Consider the following 18,437-nt stretch of genomic DNA (forward strand, 5'->3'; position numbering starts at 1 on the left):
AACAGTGTGGTGGAATTCGCGATTCTGGTTTGGTAGGCTGCCGTGGAAGCTACTTTTCTACCAAAACCATAGAGTTTCTTACTTTCCTTGTCGGGGGGAGCCTCCGAGGAAGATAATAGGGTTCCAGCTCTCTTGCGGGTGTTAGTTACGACTAGAGAGTCTGGCTTAAGTTGGCCTCTAATATATAGAGGGTCCCACTGGGCTGCTTTAAACAGCTTCTCTACTCTCGGGTTTACAGGTCTTGTCAGGTTTGGGTTGACAAGGGATGGTGCTATTCTGCGTTGAATAGATTTCAGGATGGGAATGGTCTGGGCTACTGTCTTCCTTTCCCCTATTAGTTCCTCCGCGAAGTCCCTCTCTTCTTGGACACCTTGTGTGTCTATGTGGAAGTGGTTAGCTGCCCGAGAGAGCAGTTCATTCAGGAGGGGCTGATTATCTATTGGGGAATCAGACACTGGGGCTTCCCTTTCGACTGGTGAGTCCATTCTGAAAATATCTGGGCTATTTTCTGGCTCATCCTCGTCTTCGTCCTCCCCGTAATAATCTGACACTGCGAGATCTTCTGGTGTCTCAAAATCCTGGCCCTCTATAAGGGAAGAGTCTCCTTGGCCTGTAGGGAAAAGGCAAGAATAGGGTTGGACCTCGAAGGGGTCTGAAGCCTTTACTGGTGTCTCGACCCGGGGCCTTTTATTTGAAGGGATAGGGTCCCTTGAACCTGAGTGAGAAGATTCCTGAGGGTTTAAAGCTAGTAGTTGGTCAGGGTGTCTTCCGAAGAAATTTGCTAAGGAGGACATCCTTGACATTACTCTGTCAATGTCCTCGCATGACCAGAGTTTTGAGCTTGGGGTGTCCTTGCTGGAACTCTCTATGGACTGTCCCTGAGAAGACTTGGACGGGGAAGTCAGTTCTATTGTTTTGGGGGATTGCAAGGGTTGTTTCCTTTGTTGCTTACCCCCTTCCCCGTGGGTGGAAGTGTGTTTACCCTTTCCCTTATCTTTCGACGTCTGGCGTCGAGGATCTGAGGTGGAATCCCTGTGTTTTGAACTAGGCTTCGAAACTGGGCTCTCCTCACTCCCAAGTGATGTACCCTTTCCCTGGGGTGCAGGCTGGGGATGGAAGCCGTGTTCGTCTCCGGACGAGTGATCTTCCGTGATGTTAATGGGCGAGGCACTATGTGCAAGTGTGGAGGCTTGCCTGACGTCGTGCGGCGACCTCGACCGGGACCGCCCAGAGGACGTCCTTTCGGACCGCTCCTTCTGTGCCTCTTTCCGAGGTTTCGACGACGTCGAATCTCGGGTGGGTTTTTTGTGTTTAGCGTGTGTATGTGTAACGCTCTTGTCGCCGGGGGACTTCCCCATAGTCGCCGGGACGGACGACCTTCCGAGGCCGGGGACGTGCGTTAGGCTGTCTTTCGACGCCTTGGTGCCCTCGCCGTCCGAAAGTCCGGCGTCGCTGCCGTCGCTGAAGGTACCCTCCGCCTCCATAGCTGCTAGCTTGGCGTGGTGGGCCCAACGCTTGGTGGAGCAGTCCTTAAGAGTTTTTGTCTTAAACCTGCTACAGGCCCTGCAACCCGCCTCGGGGTGGTCTCTGGGCAGGCAAAGGTTGCACGTAGCGTGCTTATCTACCCAAGGGTATTTCTTATTACACTTGGGGCAAAACTGAAAGGGCGTACCCTCCATACGCGCCTGTGGGCAGCGGGCAAGTGTGTGTAGGTAAGAAGGTGTCTATAACCGAGTGTGGAAGTGTACCACCCCCCACTCTCCCTACTTGTAGGGCCGAGGCCAGCGGCCCAGGCCCGAGCCGAGGCGGAAGCCTCAAGGCCCAATCCGTCGGGTTTCGACGTTGATCTCCTCCCCGGTTCGGCGTCGAGATGCTGGTCGACGTAAGGGTGACAAAATGGGGAAAATTAGAATTAGTTTTAAGTGTAAATATGGCAAAGCCAGGGAACTCCGATGAAGTGCTTCCGACCAGAATGGCGGAAAAAAACAATCTGGGGATCCTAGACGCGTGAGGGATCATGGGTACAGTGGACGTCACACTAGGGATAGTATTACTGGCACGCCCTGTGTCGACGCCCTTTTTCGATTTTCGAAAAACAAACTGTGATACTCCGCAGCTTCCACTAGATGTCGGCCTATGCACAGCATGTGATCTAAGCAGATTCCACAAGCCTCAGAAATATATATATATATATATATATATATATATATATATAGAGAGAGAGAGAGAGAGAGAGAGAGAGAGAGAGAGAGAGAGAAAGAGAGAGAGAGAGAGAGAGAGAGAGAGTTAAGCGAACTACAAGCTTTAAAACAAAATTATTAAAAAGTAACATTATTTTTGATTACCTGCTCTGCCCATCGGCCTTTTCCAGTTTCTCTTGTAACAGTATCCAGTCAATAAGTGCCTTGAAATCTCTTACATAGTTGTCAAGCATCATTAATACTTCCTGCAAAACAAATAAATAATTATATATCAAAGAATTAAAAAGGTTAAATGATGTTACAGGTACAATCAATCAAGCCAAGACAACATAAAAAAGCTGCAACATGCATGCACAGATATCACTTGTTGCACTGATTTATTTTAACACATTATATAATGTGGGTAGTGTGACAACACATCACAATAGTACTTTGAATTATTTACTGTTCAATGGTACCAACTGGTTTAGCCTTTAAAAGTATGGTGTAAGCAGGGAGTTTCCCAGATGGGTTTTGGTGAAGCAGCCTCAGGGAAAGGTACTGGACTGGAAATAAGAGAATCAAACTTATTGGTTTGTTTAGTGGTAGTTGCATGCACCATTGGAATATTTTGGAAAGAGCATCGCATTCAGAGGAATGGATATTGTTCTGGAAACAAGGCATTTAAGGGTGGTTAGTATATAGTGGGCCGGAGAACAAGAGAAGTCTTTGACCCGGCTGAAGGGGTTGTTGATCAGTGTGGGGGAGGTGGGTCACTGATATACTGTGGATCTAATGGATTAAGGGGCTGATAAAAAGAGATTAGTTTCAGGAGCATCCACTCATTTACATTTTTAGCAATGGGCAAACAATGTTACAGCATATCATTTCCCTTATACTATTACCTATACACAAATCCCAAACACACCAAAGACAGACAGCACAACACAGGAAGTAATGAGGGCAGAGGAAACACGGACATGATGGTTCATAAATAAAGCAAAACAACTGGTTGAATATTTGTATGAGTGCTTTTACGCAGAACACGTTGGTTCAAGTAGAACATCAAGACCAAGTCGGCTTATAACTTATTTAGGCACTAAATCAAAGTTTGAAATTTTGGGGAGCTGAACTATTTAGATGCTGCTTGTAGCCTAAAAGAGCCCGATTAGCTTGACACCAACAGCTACTAGGAGCTACTTTTGCTCCCCACCCCAGGCCAACTAATGCCGAACAAACACACCTATGTAAATTCAACTCTGCATTTGGGATAATCTATAAATAAACATTAGGATACATCTCTACAACATTTAAAGCATATAGTGTCATACATAATGGACAATATTATATGTTTGCATCTTATATGGAGTTATGTTTGAGAAACCCTACGTACTAGCTAGCTCCTTTGATCCCTAGTATTAGCTCCATTAAGAATTAAGAATGGATAATCAGGAGCTAAAAGCACCTCCTGGGTATCCAGCATTAACCAGGGACCACCTGGTTAATGCTGGATACCCAGGAGGTGCTTTTAGCTCCTGATTATCCATTCTTAATTTGGATCCCTGCACTAAATGCAAAAAAGCCAACTAAATTTCAAAAGGGATGTTCCCAGAAGAAATAATAATAGTCAGGATGGAATTTTTCCCAAATTAATGTAATTTCTGTCACGGTGGGTAATCTGGGATTCAAGTGCCTGGTGATAATGCTCAAGTTGATGCAGTTGTTTGGAGGTTGCTTCACCTCCCATCCTCTGACATTGTAGGTTCATGGGTGTTGTGATGATTCACCAGGTCTCGTCACTTCTCCCCAGAGGGGAGCCCTTTCCAATGAGTCTAGGGAGGAGAAGCCGCTACGCAATAGTCCCCCTGGGGAGTGACTCCCCTCCTGGGGAGAAGGACATCCACCTGGGGGAAAGCCTCCCTACAACTCTGTCACAGAACCTCCTACCCTCATGGTCACCCTTTTCTCCCGCCATGGATAGTGGAATCATGTGTTATCGTAAAGCCCTGACTGTGACAAATGTAGAACATACTGGGACGAAGAAGAACACGAGAAGCCATGTGCAAAACCAGCCAAATACTGCAACAAGAAGCTGTTCCTCCATGCAGAGGCTGCAAAGAACAGGACGCTTCTACAATGTCCTAGGATCCGGCTGGGTGTCGACTCGCTGGAAAGAAGTAATCGAGGTGCTGAGACGACCAGCTTGAACCTGGTACACAGGTGTTTGAAATCGCAGAGGAAGGAACCCGCGACCCTGGGAAGAAACGGAGCTGTGTCCCAACAGAGAATAAGGTAACAGGAACAGCGGGAAGACTGGGAGGGGTACAGGAAGCCAAGCCAAGAAGCCAGAATGCATCACAAGTTATCTTCCTCATCACAATGGTGACAACCCGTACCATACCATTGAGCCAGAGTGCATCAGGAGTTATCTCCCTAGTTGCAGTGGTAGGCCAAACACCACTGCTCAAGAAGAGTGCCTCGGGAATCAGCTCCCTCGTCATAGTGGTCAAACCAATAGCACTGAGCAAGCAGACTGTGCCGGTAGTCATCTCCCTTATTACAGTGGTCTATCCAATGCTGCTGCCCAAGTACAGTGGAACGGGAGACATCTCCCTCATCAGAGTTAAATGTTAAAGGTATTTCTACTGCGCACCGTCACCAACGGAGTTGGTCCCCAGGTGCTCTGGCGGATCTGCAAACGAGAAGGTGGGATGGGTTAGTAAGGTGAAGCGGGACTAGAATATTGAGAGGAGTGGTGTTCTGTTGGCAGCTTCAACTCGGTATACACTGGATGCTGAGCTTTGGTGCGAGTATCGGATCGATGTTAGACCTTGTGTGCTGTTGGTGCGGCTTATGTTTTGTTGCAGTGTTGTGAAGTGTGTGCGGGTTGTTTTGCGAGAGATGGTTGTATGAGATTTTCGAGTGAGATAAGTCTGCAGAAATGCTGAGGTTTTTTTTGTTTTTTTTGTTAGTGGGTTATATGATGTTTAACATGCTAAGTGGTAAATGTAAGCCAAACAAGGCTATGAGTTTTATACTTCCTAGAAGGTGTTAAAGAGACTATTTCAAGTTTTCTGCAAGAGTGCTGAAAGACTACTGTGGAGAATGTTTATAGAAGGACCAGGAGAAGGGAGTCATTCTCCTTGTCCTTTGCGATGGGACACTTAAAGAGTTACTTCTACTATAAGAGTGAAGCAAGACACCAGTAGAGGGGAGTCATTTTCCTGGTAAAGGAAATACAAACTTTGCTTTAGTTAATGACTTATGTTTATGGTGTTTGGGTTAGATTAGTTGGTTTCTGATGGAGGACGGAGAACATTTCATTTGACGGATAATCTGACAACTCACCAAAGTTTACCTAGAAGTAGGGAAAGATAGGTTTCTTAATTGATTTAATAAAAGTTTGCAGCTCACAAGATGAGCCCTCCTTGTCGGTCTCATCCTTTTACACCCTCATCGTATCTCCAACCATCATCTTTTTTCTACCTAGTTGCAGGCTTTCAGGAGTTAAGTACTTCCACAACTGTTTCTATTTCTAAGTTCTGCCAATAGACTGGTCTGCGATCATGGTTTGCAGGGAGAGTTACGAGAGGGTTCCTTGAGATGGGCTGAATCTATCCTAGACTTCTTCCACTTCATTTCTCTGAGGTGACAATAACCTACCTGTCCCCGTTTTACATTTATACAGTCTCGTGTACACCTTCTGATTCTTGCTATCCAGTGACTGGTCTTAGTCCCACTCTCCTTCTCCCTGTCGTCTTCCTCACTTCCCACGTATTGCCATGGTACCCCCCACCTCAAAAGACAATCCCTGTTTCAGCTCCGAGTACTGATGTCCACTCCCCATCCTGGCCCTATGTTCCACTGTGTTCTCTTGGCCCCTGTCTTCTACCCTCTGTGAGGACGCCCTCACTTACTTTCCCCTGGCATCCCCTGCTCAGATGACCAGGCAAAGTCCATCGGCTCTTGGATCCTGCCCCTGGGGGTGGATATGCGAGGGAGAATCACCTGGGTGGAGGAGACTTGGGGAGAGAACGTCCTTGGGTGAGATATGGTATCCCCATTCCCTTTTCACAATGAACATTCAGTCCCAACAACCTTTGTAGGCTACTGTTAATCCTTCCACTTTTATTCCTTTCAGAGTGACCATCAGAAATGCTATTGTTTTTTTTTTTTTTAAATATATTTTTATTTTATCTCAACCAAACAACATTACAACGAAACATAAATAAAACACTTCAAACAACAAAACCAAACGAACAAAAAGTAAGGCACTGCAATCCCCATCCCTCCCCCCTATGAGCCTGTAGAGTGTTTGCCATCAGTGTCCGTTCCGTGCGGTGGGGCCTCATCGCTCTCAAGTCCAGCCGAGGCCGATCCCGCACCAAACAGCTCAGCTAACAACAACTTCCATGCCGTGAGAGAGCCTGTTTCTTCCCCATCCCCTGCCATACTGCCATCTTCCCACGCTGTCGTTTCGGCATCTGCCCATTTTTGGAGATCCCGCCACCAGACCTCCACTCGCGGCTTGTGACATTTCTTCCACTCCATGGCTATCCTACGTTTGCCAAGCACATAGGCCAGATCTTTAAGTTTATCAACATGTCGAAGCTTACGCGCCCTGGGATACCCTCCCAGCAGACAAGCCCAAGCCGAATCCACCTTAAGTGTGATACCCCTCCCTGCCAGCCTCCTCGCCACTTCACCCCAGTAAGTTGCAATCACTGGGCACGCCCAGAACATATGTATCATGTCCGCATTCTCTTCGTTACACTTGGGGCACGCCTGGCGCCCACTACCGAGGAATTTGGAAATTCTAAGGGGGGGTCATATATGCCCTGTGCGTAGTATAAAGCTGTATCTGCTTAAACCTGGCGTTCTTCGATACCTTTTTGTGGTACCCCAGGACGCGCTCCCACATCCCATCCGACATCGGGGCCCCCATCTCCGCTTCCCACTCCAGTCTCAGGTGCCCTAAATCCTTCCCAACCTTTGTCATCAACATCTCGTACAACCTAGAGACCTCGTGTCCGCCCTCTGATGCGTCATACATCGTCTCCAGCGTGGCATCCGGTTCATCGGCCAAAGTAGTTTCGGGCCACGTGCTCCGGACCTCCCGGACCACCCTGTGATATGTTACATATTGACCCCTGTGTAGTCCCGACCCTGCCTCCAGTTCATCGAACTCCATCAGGGTCCCATCCTGCCAGATGTCGCCCATTGTAATCAATCCCACTGACTCCCAATACGTCCGGATAATAGTTCTCAGCTGCCCGTCCTCCTTTGCCAGGGCGATCAGAGGGAACTGCGGCATACACGGCGAGGGGTCACCCATCATCCGACAGGCACGCCGCCATATGTTCCTGCCAAGGGCCAGCATCTTAGGACGCTCTCTCATCCATGAGCCAGTCACCCAAATCACCTCCCGCAGATAGAAGGGGGAACAGTCTTTCCCTAGCAGCCTATGTTCGGGGGTCTCTTCATCTGAAAGCCACCTGGCCACATATTGCAGTTGCGCCGCGATATAATAGGCCTCAAAGTTCGGCAGCTTCACGCCACCTTTCTCGTAAGAGTTCTGCAATTTCCATAATGCGACCCTGTTGCGCGTGCCGTGCCACAGGAAATTCCTACACACGCTATGTAACCTAGCGAAAAACTTCCTAGGTATCATATACGGGATGTTATTAAAGTAATGCAGGAGCCTGGGCAGCACCACCATTTTAAGCATAGCTCCGCGACCCATCATTGCTAAAGGCAATCTTTCCCAGAACCTCATGCACCTCTCAATCTTTCCCACAGCTAGTTCAGTATTATACTTGTGTTCTTCCTCGGTTGTGTGATACACGTCAATGCCCAAGTACCGGAAGGAGCTTGTTGCCCACGGAATCCGCAGCACCGGCAACCTCTCCGCCGGTATCCCCACATAACTGCCCAGCGGGAATAATACGGATTTCTGAGGGTTAACCGCTATGCCGGACAACCAGGCGTACCTCTCCAATACCTCCAAGATATACTGCAAATTCTCTTCCGGATGTTTCAAGTATAACAGCATATCGTCTGCATACAGGGATATAAGATGGCACTCTCCTCCCACCTCTATGCCCACCGGATCATACTGCTGCCGGAGGTAAACTGCTAAGGGTTCGAGGGCCAGTATGTACAACATTGGGGACCAAGGACATCCCTGCCTGGTACCTCTGCCTAACTGCCATCTGTTTGACACTACTGCACCCGTACGGACCCTATCCAGAGGCGCACTATATAATAGCTCGGCCCACCTCATGTAGCATGGTCCCAGTCCGAACTGCCCCATAGCCGCCAGCAGCCATGGCCATCGGACGGAGTCGAACGCTTTAACCGCGTCCAGCGCCACTATTGCCATTTCGCTGTCCTCACTGCCCCCCCATTCCACCACCCTGTGAAGGCGCCTGTGATTGTGAGTAATATTCCTGTTCGGGACATAGCCCGTCTGGTCAGGATGGATCAGCTTGCCTATTACCCTCCGCATTCTGGCCGCCAGGACCGCCGTCAGGATCTTGCTGTCCTGGGTCAGCATCGACAGGGGCCGGTAGGAGCCACAATAATGCCCCGGTTTATTGGGTTTGGGGAGCGGTACTATAATCGCCTCCCTGAGTGATTCCGGCAGCCGCCCCACCTCGAACGCTTCATTAAACATCTCCAGCATGGGCGGGAGCACCTCCTCCCCATACGCTTTATAAAATTCACTGGGGAACCCATCTACACCTGGGGCCTTACAAGTGGGCAGCTGCCGCACAATCTCCTGCAGCTCCTCCAGAGTGATCGGAGCATCCATCTCCTCTCGCTCTTCGTCACTTATCTTGGGCAGGCCTATGTCTTCAAGTACTACCTCTATCTCCTCCCGGCTTCCCCCCTCTCGATCCTCATATAATGCTTGATAATATTCTGCGAATGCTCCATTCACCCCTTCCTGGGTGTCCTGCTCCACTCCCTTTTCAGTGATAACTGATCGGATCGGGGATCTTGGGGTCTCGCTCTTATACAGCCAAGCAAGAAGCCTGCCCGTCTTGTCTCCCCCGGCATGCAACCTCTCAATGTACTTCCTGTAATTCAGATTACAAAGCCTGTCCCAATGTTCTGCGCACCTCTGTTGCAGATTAATGACCTCCTCCATGTCCGTCCCCCCTCCCCCAGCTCTCTCTCCAACTCAATCTCGGCTCTACGCAGATCTGCCAGGACTCCTCCCATTAATCCTTTGGATTTAGCAATGGCAACCCCCCTCATTACAACCTTAAAGGCCTCCCACAAAGTACCAGCCGACTTGACGCTGCCTGTGTTCGCTTCAAAATAAGCAACAATCTCCTCCCTCACTTCCTCTCTGAAGACTGGATCCCTGAGCGCTTCCGCCCTAAGGCGCCATGTTGGAATACGCGCACGTGGGGGACAAAGCTGCCAACGCATGACCAGGGGCGAGTTGTCCGAAAGGACTCTCGCCCTGTAGTCTATCTGGTCACACTCCGCGACAACGTCCGGAGTGGCGAAAAAGTAATCCAGCCTAGTGTGTAACTGGTGCGGGGCCGAGTAATGTGAATATTGCCTCACGCCAGGGTGTCTCGTCCTCCACATGTCTGCCAGGCCAAGGTCTACCAGCAGCGCCTGCAGTACCCTAGCCGCCGGGCAGGGCCTGTCCACCCTGTCATCTGACCTGTCCTCCTTGGGGTCTAGTACACAATTAAAGTCCCCTCCCCAAATCACAGGACCCCCCCATCCCCTCACCCAGTCTAGTGGTCAGTGTCCTGAAGTATGTCGCCGTGTCACGGTTGGGGGCATAGGTATTTATAACGCACACTACTTTATTTTCCACAAGCCCCCTTACCATGACCAGCCTCCCATCAGACTCCACAACCTCCCCAAGTAGCTTAAACGGGACATGTGGTGCAACCCAAATCAGCACACCTCTAGCATAGGCAGAATATGTAGATCCAACTACAGTCCCTCTCCACTTTCTCCCCACCAGTTCCAGTTTATCCCGTGTCAGATGTGTCTCCTGTAACAAGGCGATATCTATCTTTTGTCTTTTTAAGTACAACATGACCTTGTTACGCTTAAGGTAGCTGTTAAGCCCTCTAACGTTCCACGTTAGTATCCTAAGGTCCCCCATGATGCATCAGTAGCTCCCATCCCTCTCCCAGGTCCACTCGCCTCCCCCCTACCGCAAGGGCCCCCATCCCCAGTTTCTCTCCCAGGCTCATATAAAAACTGACCCACCCCCGCCCCCTAACCCAACCAACTGCCCAGCTCCATCCCTGGATCTCAGGCATCCCTGTGTTCGGTTCTCTCTGGAACCCAAGTAGAGAACCCGACAGGGTGTCACCCCACACACCGTGACTAACCTAAACTCAAACTGGGGTACAAAGAACAGTCCCCGGAGGCTCCCCTCCCACACTACCGTATCCGCACACATGGACCATGTTTCGAAGTCCTAACGCATACACTACCATAACAAAGTCCCACCGACTATATTCCAGTCCCAATATTCATCGCCCAACCGGGCCCGCAGCGTCACTTATCTCTTCCCGTTCCATCCGCCATCCGCTCATCCGGCTCTTGAGGACAATTTTGTGCATCAAGCCATTCCATGGCCTCCTCCGGAGTGTCAAAAAACAGTGTCTTAGTCTTAAAGAATATCTTCAATCTGGCCGGGTAAAGCAACATATACTTATACCCCGCTGCCCGCAATCGCCTCTTGACCGCCCCAAAGTTCATGCGACTACGCTGCACTTGCAGGGTGTAGTCGGGGTAAGCAGTGATGGTCGCCTCTCCTCGCTGTATGGTACCCCCCTTACGAAAGTGCTCAAGGATCCTTTCCAGGCCCCGATAGTTAAGGATCTTGGCGATCACAGGCCTAGGTGGGTTCCCCGGCGGTGGTCTTCTGTTCAAGGCCCTATGCGCCCTCTCCACCGCAAACCCCTGCGACAGGGCTCCCCCAGTGATCTCCTGCAGCAGCAAGTTCTCGATAAACTCCGTGGGGTTCTGGCCTTCAGCCCCCTCCGGCAGGCCCACGATGCGAACGTTATTTCTCCGAGCGCGTCCTTCCGCCTCTTCGGCCCTACTTTCCAAGTTACCCACCCGCTGCACCAGGGCATGGATATCGCTCTTATATGCAGTGCAGTCCACCACAGTAGGGCCCATCTCCTTTTCCAGAGTTTCCGTGCGCTCAGCAAGGGCTGGTACATCCTGCCTCAGGAGGTTCACGTCCTCCTGCACCGCCCCGACCTGTAGTTCCAACGCAGTTTTCAATTCGACCACAGCAAGTTGGAGCTTGGTCTCCCACGTCACCTTCAGGTCGCGATCGCAGCGAGGACCTCTTGGTTCGCACCCCCGGCGGCCATCTCCTTGGTTTGTGCTTTATCCCTGCTCCTGGCACCTTCCAGGCCGGGTGACGTCTTGGCGTATTCGTCGAGCGTAGGCTGCTTATTCTTCGCCCTCAGAGGTTTGCTCGACATATCTCCAGTCAGGAGCGTCCTTCTGGCCGCGCTCCGGTCCAGGCCAGGGAGGCTCCGTGCCCATACACCACGACTCAGTTGAGAGTCCCAGCTCGCCCCACAGCCTCAGGCACCGCTGTTGTACGGCGCACCCCCAGATGGACCAGGTCGCGCTGCCCCCTTCGTTCCGCTGAGAGGGCGCACGTATGCTGTGGTCCCAATCTACCGCTCCTTTGTCCCCTCGTCAAGCGGCGGCGGCCATTTTGTCGTCAATCGTGATCTCGCCACCAGTGCTTCATTCGGCTCTTAAGTACACGTGCGCACCACGAACCCGTGCAAAAATGTGTCCTCGCGTGCAGCCGGACTTCATGTTCACAGTCTTCCCACTTTCTGCCAAATCACAGCGGTCCTTGCGCGGTATCAGTCGGATTATGTACGGATCAGCGGGAGCTCCCGTACAGGCACGTCCTTTCACATGGCTTCCAAGCCACGCCCCTCAGAAATGCTATTGTTATACTGGGATGTGGAAGAGATCATTTAGGAGGGTACCTCCTCATTTGATCTGGATAAACATACATCAGCCTCCTCTTATTGATACAGAGAAATGTCAGCTCAATACCAAAACAAGGAAGAAACAAACCCAAGGAGTTATGCACACTTCCATTCCGTCACACCACTTTGGTACTGAAACGAGGAAGAGGGCTGTGGCGGAGTTCCATTGTCCAGCTAATAGGACTTGGACCTGAACTCATTTAACAAGTCCCCGGTGTATAAAATGGGTGACCGCCCAGCAAAGAGGGAAAAATAACCTGGAGAGAAAGACACGGCTTGCAGACGCGGAGCAAGCTGAAGAGGAACTGGCTGGAGGGAAGCTGTGCTGAGCAGGAGTGTGAGAGAGACACCGGGGCTAAAGCAAGCCGTGAGAGCGTCGATAAGCCTACTGTCCTCCTTGCACAGTGGCCACAGCAGGACACCGAAGCCTCCCGAACACCGATTACCGCCGATAGCTTCCGCTGAGGAAGAGCAGAATTACGTGCAGCAAGATTCGAGGACGACGAGTGCTGCACGCCGTGGCTCCCATCAGGAAAAGGCAAACCAAAAAGAAGGAGAGAAGCAAAATAAAGACGCCTGGAGGAGCAGACACATACCAGTGAGTGTAAAGAAGGGAACACTCAGACCAGGGTGCTCCAGTGGCTGGAAAAGGGTATATCTGAATGCCGAACAAATTGAAAACTTTTATAATAGCATTGGAAGACCAAAGTCAGTGTTTTTGAATACTGAACAAGCTGCAAAGTGTTATAAGTCTTCTGAGAGTGCAACACACATCGTTGAATATAGAACGAGCTGCAAAGTATCATAGCAATTTTCATTACTGATTTTTTGCGGATCGCATGCTTATTTACTAGCACTGAACAGTGATCTTGTATGTCATTCAGCAGCGTTATGAAAAAATAGTTTATTCAGCCTTTGTCAGCTTTTATTCCTTTCCTAGAGCGAATCTTTGGTGCTGCTTTAATTTTTGGTTCCAGGATCTGCACTTCCGAGTGCCTATATTGAGGCTGAAACAATATGGAATCTAAATTATGAATTTTATGATTGGTACTCTTGTGACGTGCGATCCCCGGAAAGAATTTCAATCAATTTTCCAATATGATTTGATTTGTTTACTTTGTGTATATATAGTTCTTCGTGTATTCATTTCATACAATTAGCATACTTTCATTGTATACTTCCATGTATTTAATTTCATACACATGTATACAGTTCCATGTTTTGTATTATCATTTAGTGAATAATCTCCCAACACGTGTTTCCCCACAACTTTAGCTGTGGTTCCTCTGGAGAGATTCCTTGTTTCAGTTTCCTTGATTTTAGTTGATACTGATCATTCACTTTTCAAGGTATATTTTGGAATTTCTGGGTAGTTGAATCTTTTGATAATCTTGAGGTTGTCACCCACAACAAGGTATGATTGCCTTGATGCTCTCACGATTCGAATCAACCCTATTCGCAAAAAACCTCGACATATTCAGCCCCATATCGCATCTCAGGATGTTGGAGCCGCTAACTGTACCTCCCTACCTACTCAGACAGACAGCTGCACCCTAGACCTCAAGGGGGCTTTAATAAATGCCAGATCCCTTGTAGCACATGCCACAGAGATATCTGACCTTATCTTGGCAGAAAACTACGATTTTCTTGCCATTACTGAAACATGGTTACATGCTGCAGCAGGTCCCGCCCTTTTGCTAGCAGTGCCTAGCGACTACGCCATCCTTAGAGCAGACAAGGGTGAGACGCGTGGAGGTGTTATAGCGCTCATTGCTAAATCTAATCTCTCGATGACTAGCCCCTTCACTAGACATCAAATCCTGTGAATTCCTTACGGCCAAATTACCTACCGCTAACTCCCAAACACTCACCATCCGTCTCATTTACAGGACCCCGGGACCCATTGGTTCTTTTAAAGAGGATATCTCTACCATTATCTCAGATAAACTAAAAAACACATCGCAAGTACTTCTGTTAGGGGATTTTAATCTAGGATTCAATGATTCAAATGACCATCAAGCAACTGCCATTGCTAATATTCTTTCAGAATTTGGCCTCACCCAAAGAGTGAACTCACCTACACACGACAAGGGGAGAACACTTGATTGGGTGGTGGACTATAACTGCAGTGCCTTGATTACTGCCATAACCCCTCAGGTATGGACTGTCCATGACTTCTTATCTTTCACTCTAGCAACCAAGATGCCCACTACCAAAAATATTCTATCAGCTTCTCCCACTTTAACAAGGAACAAAAAGAACATAACGACAGATAAACTCTTACCCCTAATCCTACCTACACTCAACGCATTAACTGAGACTACTGATCCTAGCATGCTAGTTGATGAATACACCAAAGTTATGACCTCCGCACTAGACTCCATTGCCTCGCAAGAAATGAGAAGTAAACCCAAAGCCCACCTCAACTCATGGTTTACACCACACTTGAAAGACCTGAGAATAGAAAAAAGAAAATGCGAAGCTTCATGGAGGCTATTACCCTCCACTGAAAATAGAACTAATCTCATTAACATATCCTCCCATTACAAGAAAGAAATACTCTTAGCTAAACAAGAAACCTACAAATATAGAATATTGCAAGCAAACTCTAGCACTAAGGAATTATTTATAATTCTAAAAGAATTAGAAAACCCTATCCCAGTGCAAGACAGCTGTGTGAAGGACAAAACCAGGTGTTCCAATATTCAGCTAGCACTAACCAACAAATTCACCCCCCTTCAGGATAAGATTGCAACAAAAAAAAGCTTCCTTAACAAATACGACTTCACCAGACAGTACCCCCATAACTGCTCACAAACCCCCACTCTGCATCAATTTCTCTAAAATATCCATTCTCGAAGTCGAAAAAGTAATCTTTCCCTCAGACCTTCAAACTGCCAGGGCAATCAATGTCTTGCCCAACTAATTAAAGATGCTGCGAGAGATTTGGCCCCTTTCATATCAAAATGAATAAAGGCTTCATTCTCCTCGGGCACTATCCCAAGTAACCTAAAATAGTCCTGGGTACTCCCCCTCCTTAAAAAACAGACACTAGATCCCACTATACCGACTAACTACAGGCCTATTACAACAGTGCCATTTCTTCTCAAAATCTTGGACAAGTTGGCCTATCTTCAAATACAGAAGTATCTGGAGCATAACTATATCTTAGGAACCCGCCAATCAGGATTCAGACCACAACATGGCACTGAAACAGCGTTGGTAGACCATAAGATACTATGTAACCACCTGGATACAGAAGCACATTTCTTTCAGGAGGCCATAGTTTGGATACAGTCCTTCCTAAGCAACAGGACCATGCAAGTCTTCTCACCATCAGCAGCGGCAGACCCCATCCCTATCACCTGCCGAGTGCCCCAAGGTTCTTGTGTATCTCCCACTATGTACAAAATATTTACCAAGCCTCTTTTTGATGATCTGGACCATCTTGGTATCACCTACAAGCATTGGCCTTGGTAAACAGTGTCTACCTCATCATCCAGGCATGGATGGCTGCCCGCGGTCTATGCCTGAATGATGACCAAACTGAGCTCATCATCCTGGGTACCACATCCAACCTTAGCAAGCTTGGACACAAGTACACATCCTTTAACATCGACGGCAACATGATCAAAGTAGCCAAAGCGGTAAAAACTCTTGGCTTTCACCTGGATACCACCCTCACCTTTACCAAACATGTTAATTCCATGGCCTCTGCCACTACATATACAGGTAAATTAATCAGAGCTGGCAAACCATTCCTCTCCAAGAACAGTTGTATTATTCTGGCTAGAGCGTTAATCCTGTCCAAACTGGACTACTGTAACTCCTTATATATTGGGGCCAGTAAGTACATTATCAGGAGAATACAGACGCTCCAGAATAATGCCCCTATAGCTGGTTTGGGCATAGCAAGTAACGAGCACATACCGGAAGTAAGGAGACAGAATAACTGGCTCTCTACTAGTGACAAAATTAGACTGAAAACCGCTTCACTCACCTACAAATGCCTGAACAATGCTGCATCCCGTTACCTCACAGAGAGATTCACCAGAAAATCCTCAAGCAGGCCCACTAGAATAGTCAACACTAACTGTCTGACTGTCCTAAAATTTAAATTATCCAAAGTGGGGGGAAATGGATTTCCAGTCAAAGCTTCTCAGCTTTGGAACTCTCTTCCCCCTCACCTGAGAGCCGACCAAACATATCTGAATTTCAGACAGAACCTTAACTGGTTCAAAGAGAATGACCATTAATATATATATATCTATATCTGCACTGTATTTAGCTCCCAGATTGATATCTTAAATTATATTCATGTTGCATATTACTTGTCACATGCACTCTATTTCTTGTATATACTTATCCACCTGTATCTGTATTTCCTTTCACATATACATATATATATATATATATATATATATATATATATATATGTATCTCTTCATTTATTGTGTAACCTAAGCTGAAAGTCTTCTTGTTTCTCCTGCGCCCTGATACCTGTGGGTCTGGCACGCTTAATAAATAAATAAACAAACAAACATAAGTACTTTTGAGAGTGCAACAAGCATTAGTGAATACCGAACTAACTGAAGCAAGTGATGAACACTTATGATGAGCATATTTGTATACATCACAAGATCAAAGAAAGTGATGAGCATTTATGATTAAAGTGAGAGCAAAATGGTGGAAAAGGGTGAACACCACGGAGTAAGTTGTCTGAGATACCAGTTATGGCAAGGCTTAAAGACTATCAGTGAGAGTCTGGTTGTATGAGATACAATTTGTGGCATAGCGAAGAGACTACCAAGAAGATTCTGAAATAAGTGTGGGCCCAAGGTACAAAGGTGTGAAATACACATTGTAGCAATGCCAAGAGACTGCCAAGGAGAATCTGAAATGAGGGTTGGCTAAGGACAACTGTTCAGAGAGAAGAGTAAAGCTTTGTTGACAAATTCCTGAAGATGTAAGATCCCTGAAAAAGTTGAGACAGCAAAGCATGTTTTGACTGAATGTGGAAATATGGGCAATGAATATATGACAATATTAGGCCCTTTTTTATACAAATACGACTTTATTAAGAGTGATGATTATTGGACTTATTGCCTGAATACAGACAACCAAAGAGTGCATATTGGTTTGTATCAGTTATGGAATATAATTAGAAATAAATGGATATATATGAATATAAGGGGCACATTGTGAGAAGATCAAAATAGTCAAGTCTCCATTTTGGTAGGATTCGGACGCTGTTTTAATGATTCATTAAGCTTTTAACAAACATAAGCAGTTCCCAGTACATTTAGCTGTACAGGGCGATTTTAAAGGAAATGAGAACTTATTCATATAGATTGTTTTATGAATGTTATATACAATTTTAACAAATAAGATGATTTTGATTGTGTGATTTTAAACATCGAATTATGAGATTATAAATGTTGTACGATGTGTTAAAATGAATATTTTATAAAAAAATGTATGAAACTAAACAAATAAATAAATAAATAATGATAATAAAATACCTCAAGAATACAGAAGCATAACAAAGTGCCAAGGGTTATCGGTTGTGTCACCTGCAGTGGGTGGACCTTGTGGTCCGACAACAGCGCCTAAACTGAGTAACCCCTACTTGAAAAAAGCCAAGGAAAGCAAATGCAAAGAAGCTTGTATTTGCCAGTTACTTGTGAATGAGAAATAAAGAGAGAGAGCAATCTTTGTGAACTTTTGAAAAGCCTAGATGATTAAAGGAGTTGAACTGGAACTGTTTTGAAAGCCAAGAGTTTGGAACTGATTATAGTTTTGAAGCTGGAAGAGCTGACTTCTTTTGGGAAGGGAAGCCCTAGATTTTGTGAACGGTGTCAAACCTAGAAGAGCCGGCTTCTTGGGGAAGGGAACCCTGAAACTCTTGGGGAAGGGAACCACAAGACCTTTTTGGAACTGTTCTGAACTTGGGGAAGGGAAAGCTGAAAATAAGCCAAGAGCTGTAAGAAGCTCAGAACTTTGTTTTGAACAATATTTCTTTTGCTGCTGACATCCCTACACATTGTATATATTTAGTTGTGAGGGCAAGTACAAGTTTTGGACACAAACAGACTTTTGAGTTGAAACTTACGGACACAGACTATCCTTTTTTTTTTTTTTTTTTAGGTAGGGAACTCTCACTTTAGCACAGGGCAAGTAAGGCCTTACTTCATCCTGACATTTTAGTAAAATAAAACATTTACTTAGATAATTGAATCTG

The 18,437-nt window shown here is 47.1% G+C and overlaps 1 protein-coding gene across 5 annotated transcripts in view; it reads right to left on the reverse strand.

Moving 5' to 3' along the window:
* The window catches only part of SCAPER (S-phase cyclin A associated protein in the ER), a 4,210,252-nt gene that overhangs the window by 3,604,451 nt on the left and 587,364 nt on the right, over positions 1 to 18,437 (reverse strand). For all 5 annotated transcript variants that reach the window (XM_069624455.1, XM_069624453.1, XM_069624454.1 and 2 more), the window contains exon 5: positions 2,346 to 2,446. In XM_069624455.1, coding sequence (XP_069480556.1) covers positions 2,346 to 2,446 — 101 coding nt within the window. The remainder of the gene's footprint in view (positions 1 to 2,345; positions 2,447 to 18,437) is intronic.

Source organism: Ambystoma mexicanum, chromosome 11 (assembly GCF_040938575.1).
Source record: "Ambystoma mexicanum isolate Mex_15411 chromosome 11, UKY_AmexF1_1, whole genome shotgun sequence".
In the NCBI taxonomy this organism is placed as follows: Eukaryota; Metazoa; Chordata; class Amphibia; order Caudata; family Ambystomatidae; genus Ambystoma; species Ambystoma mexicanum.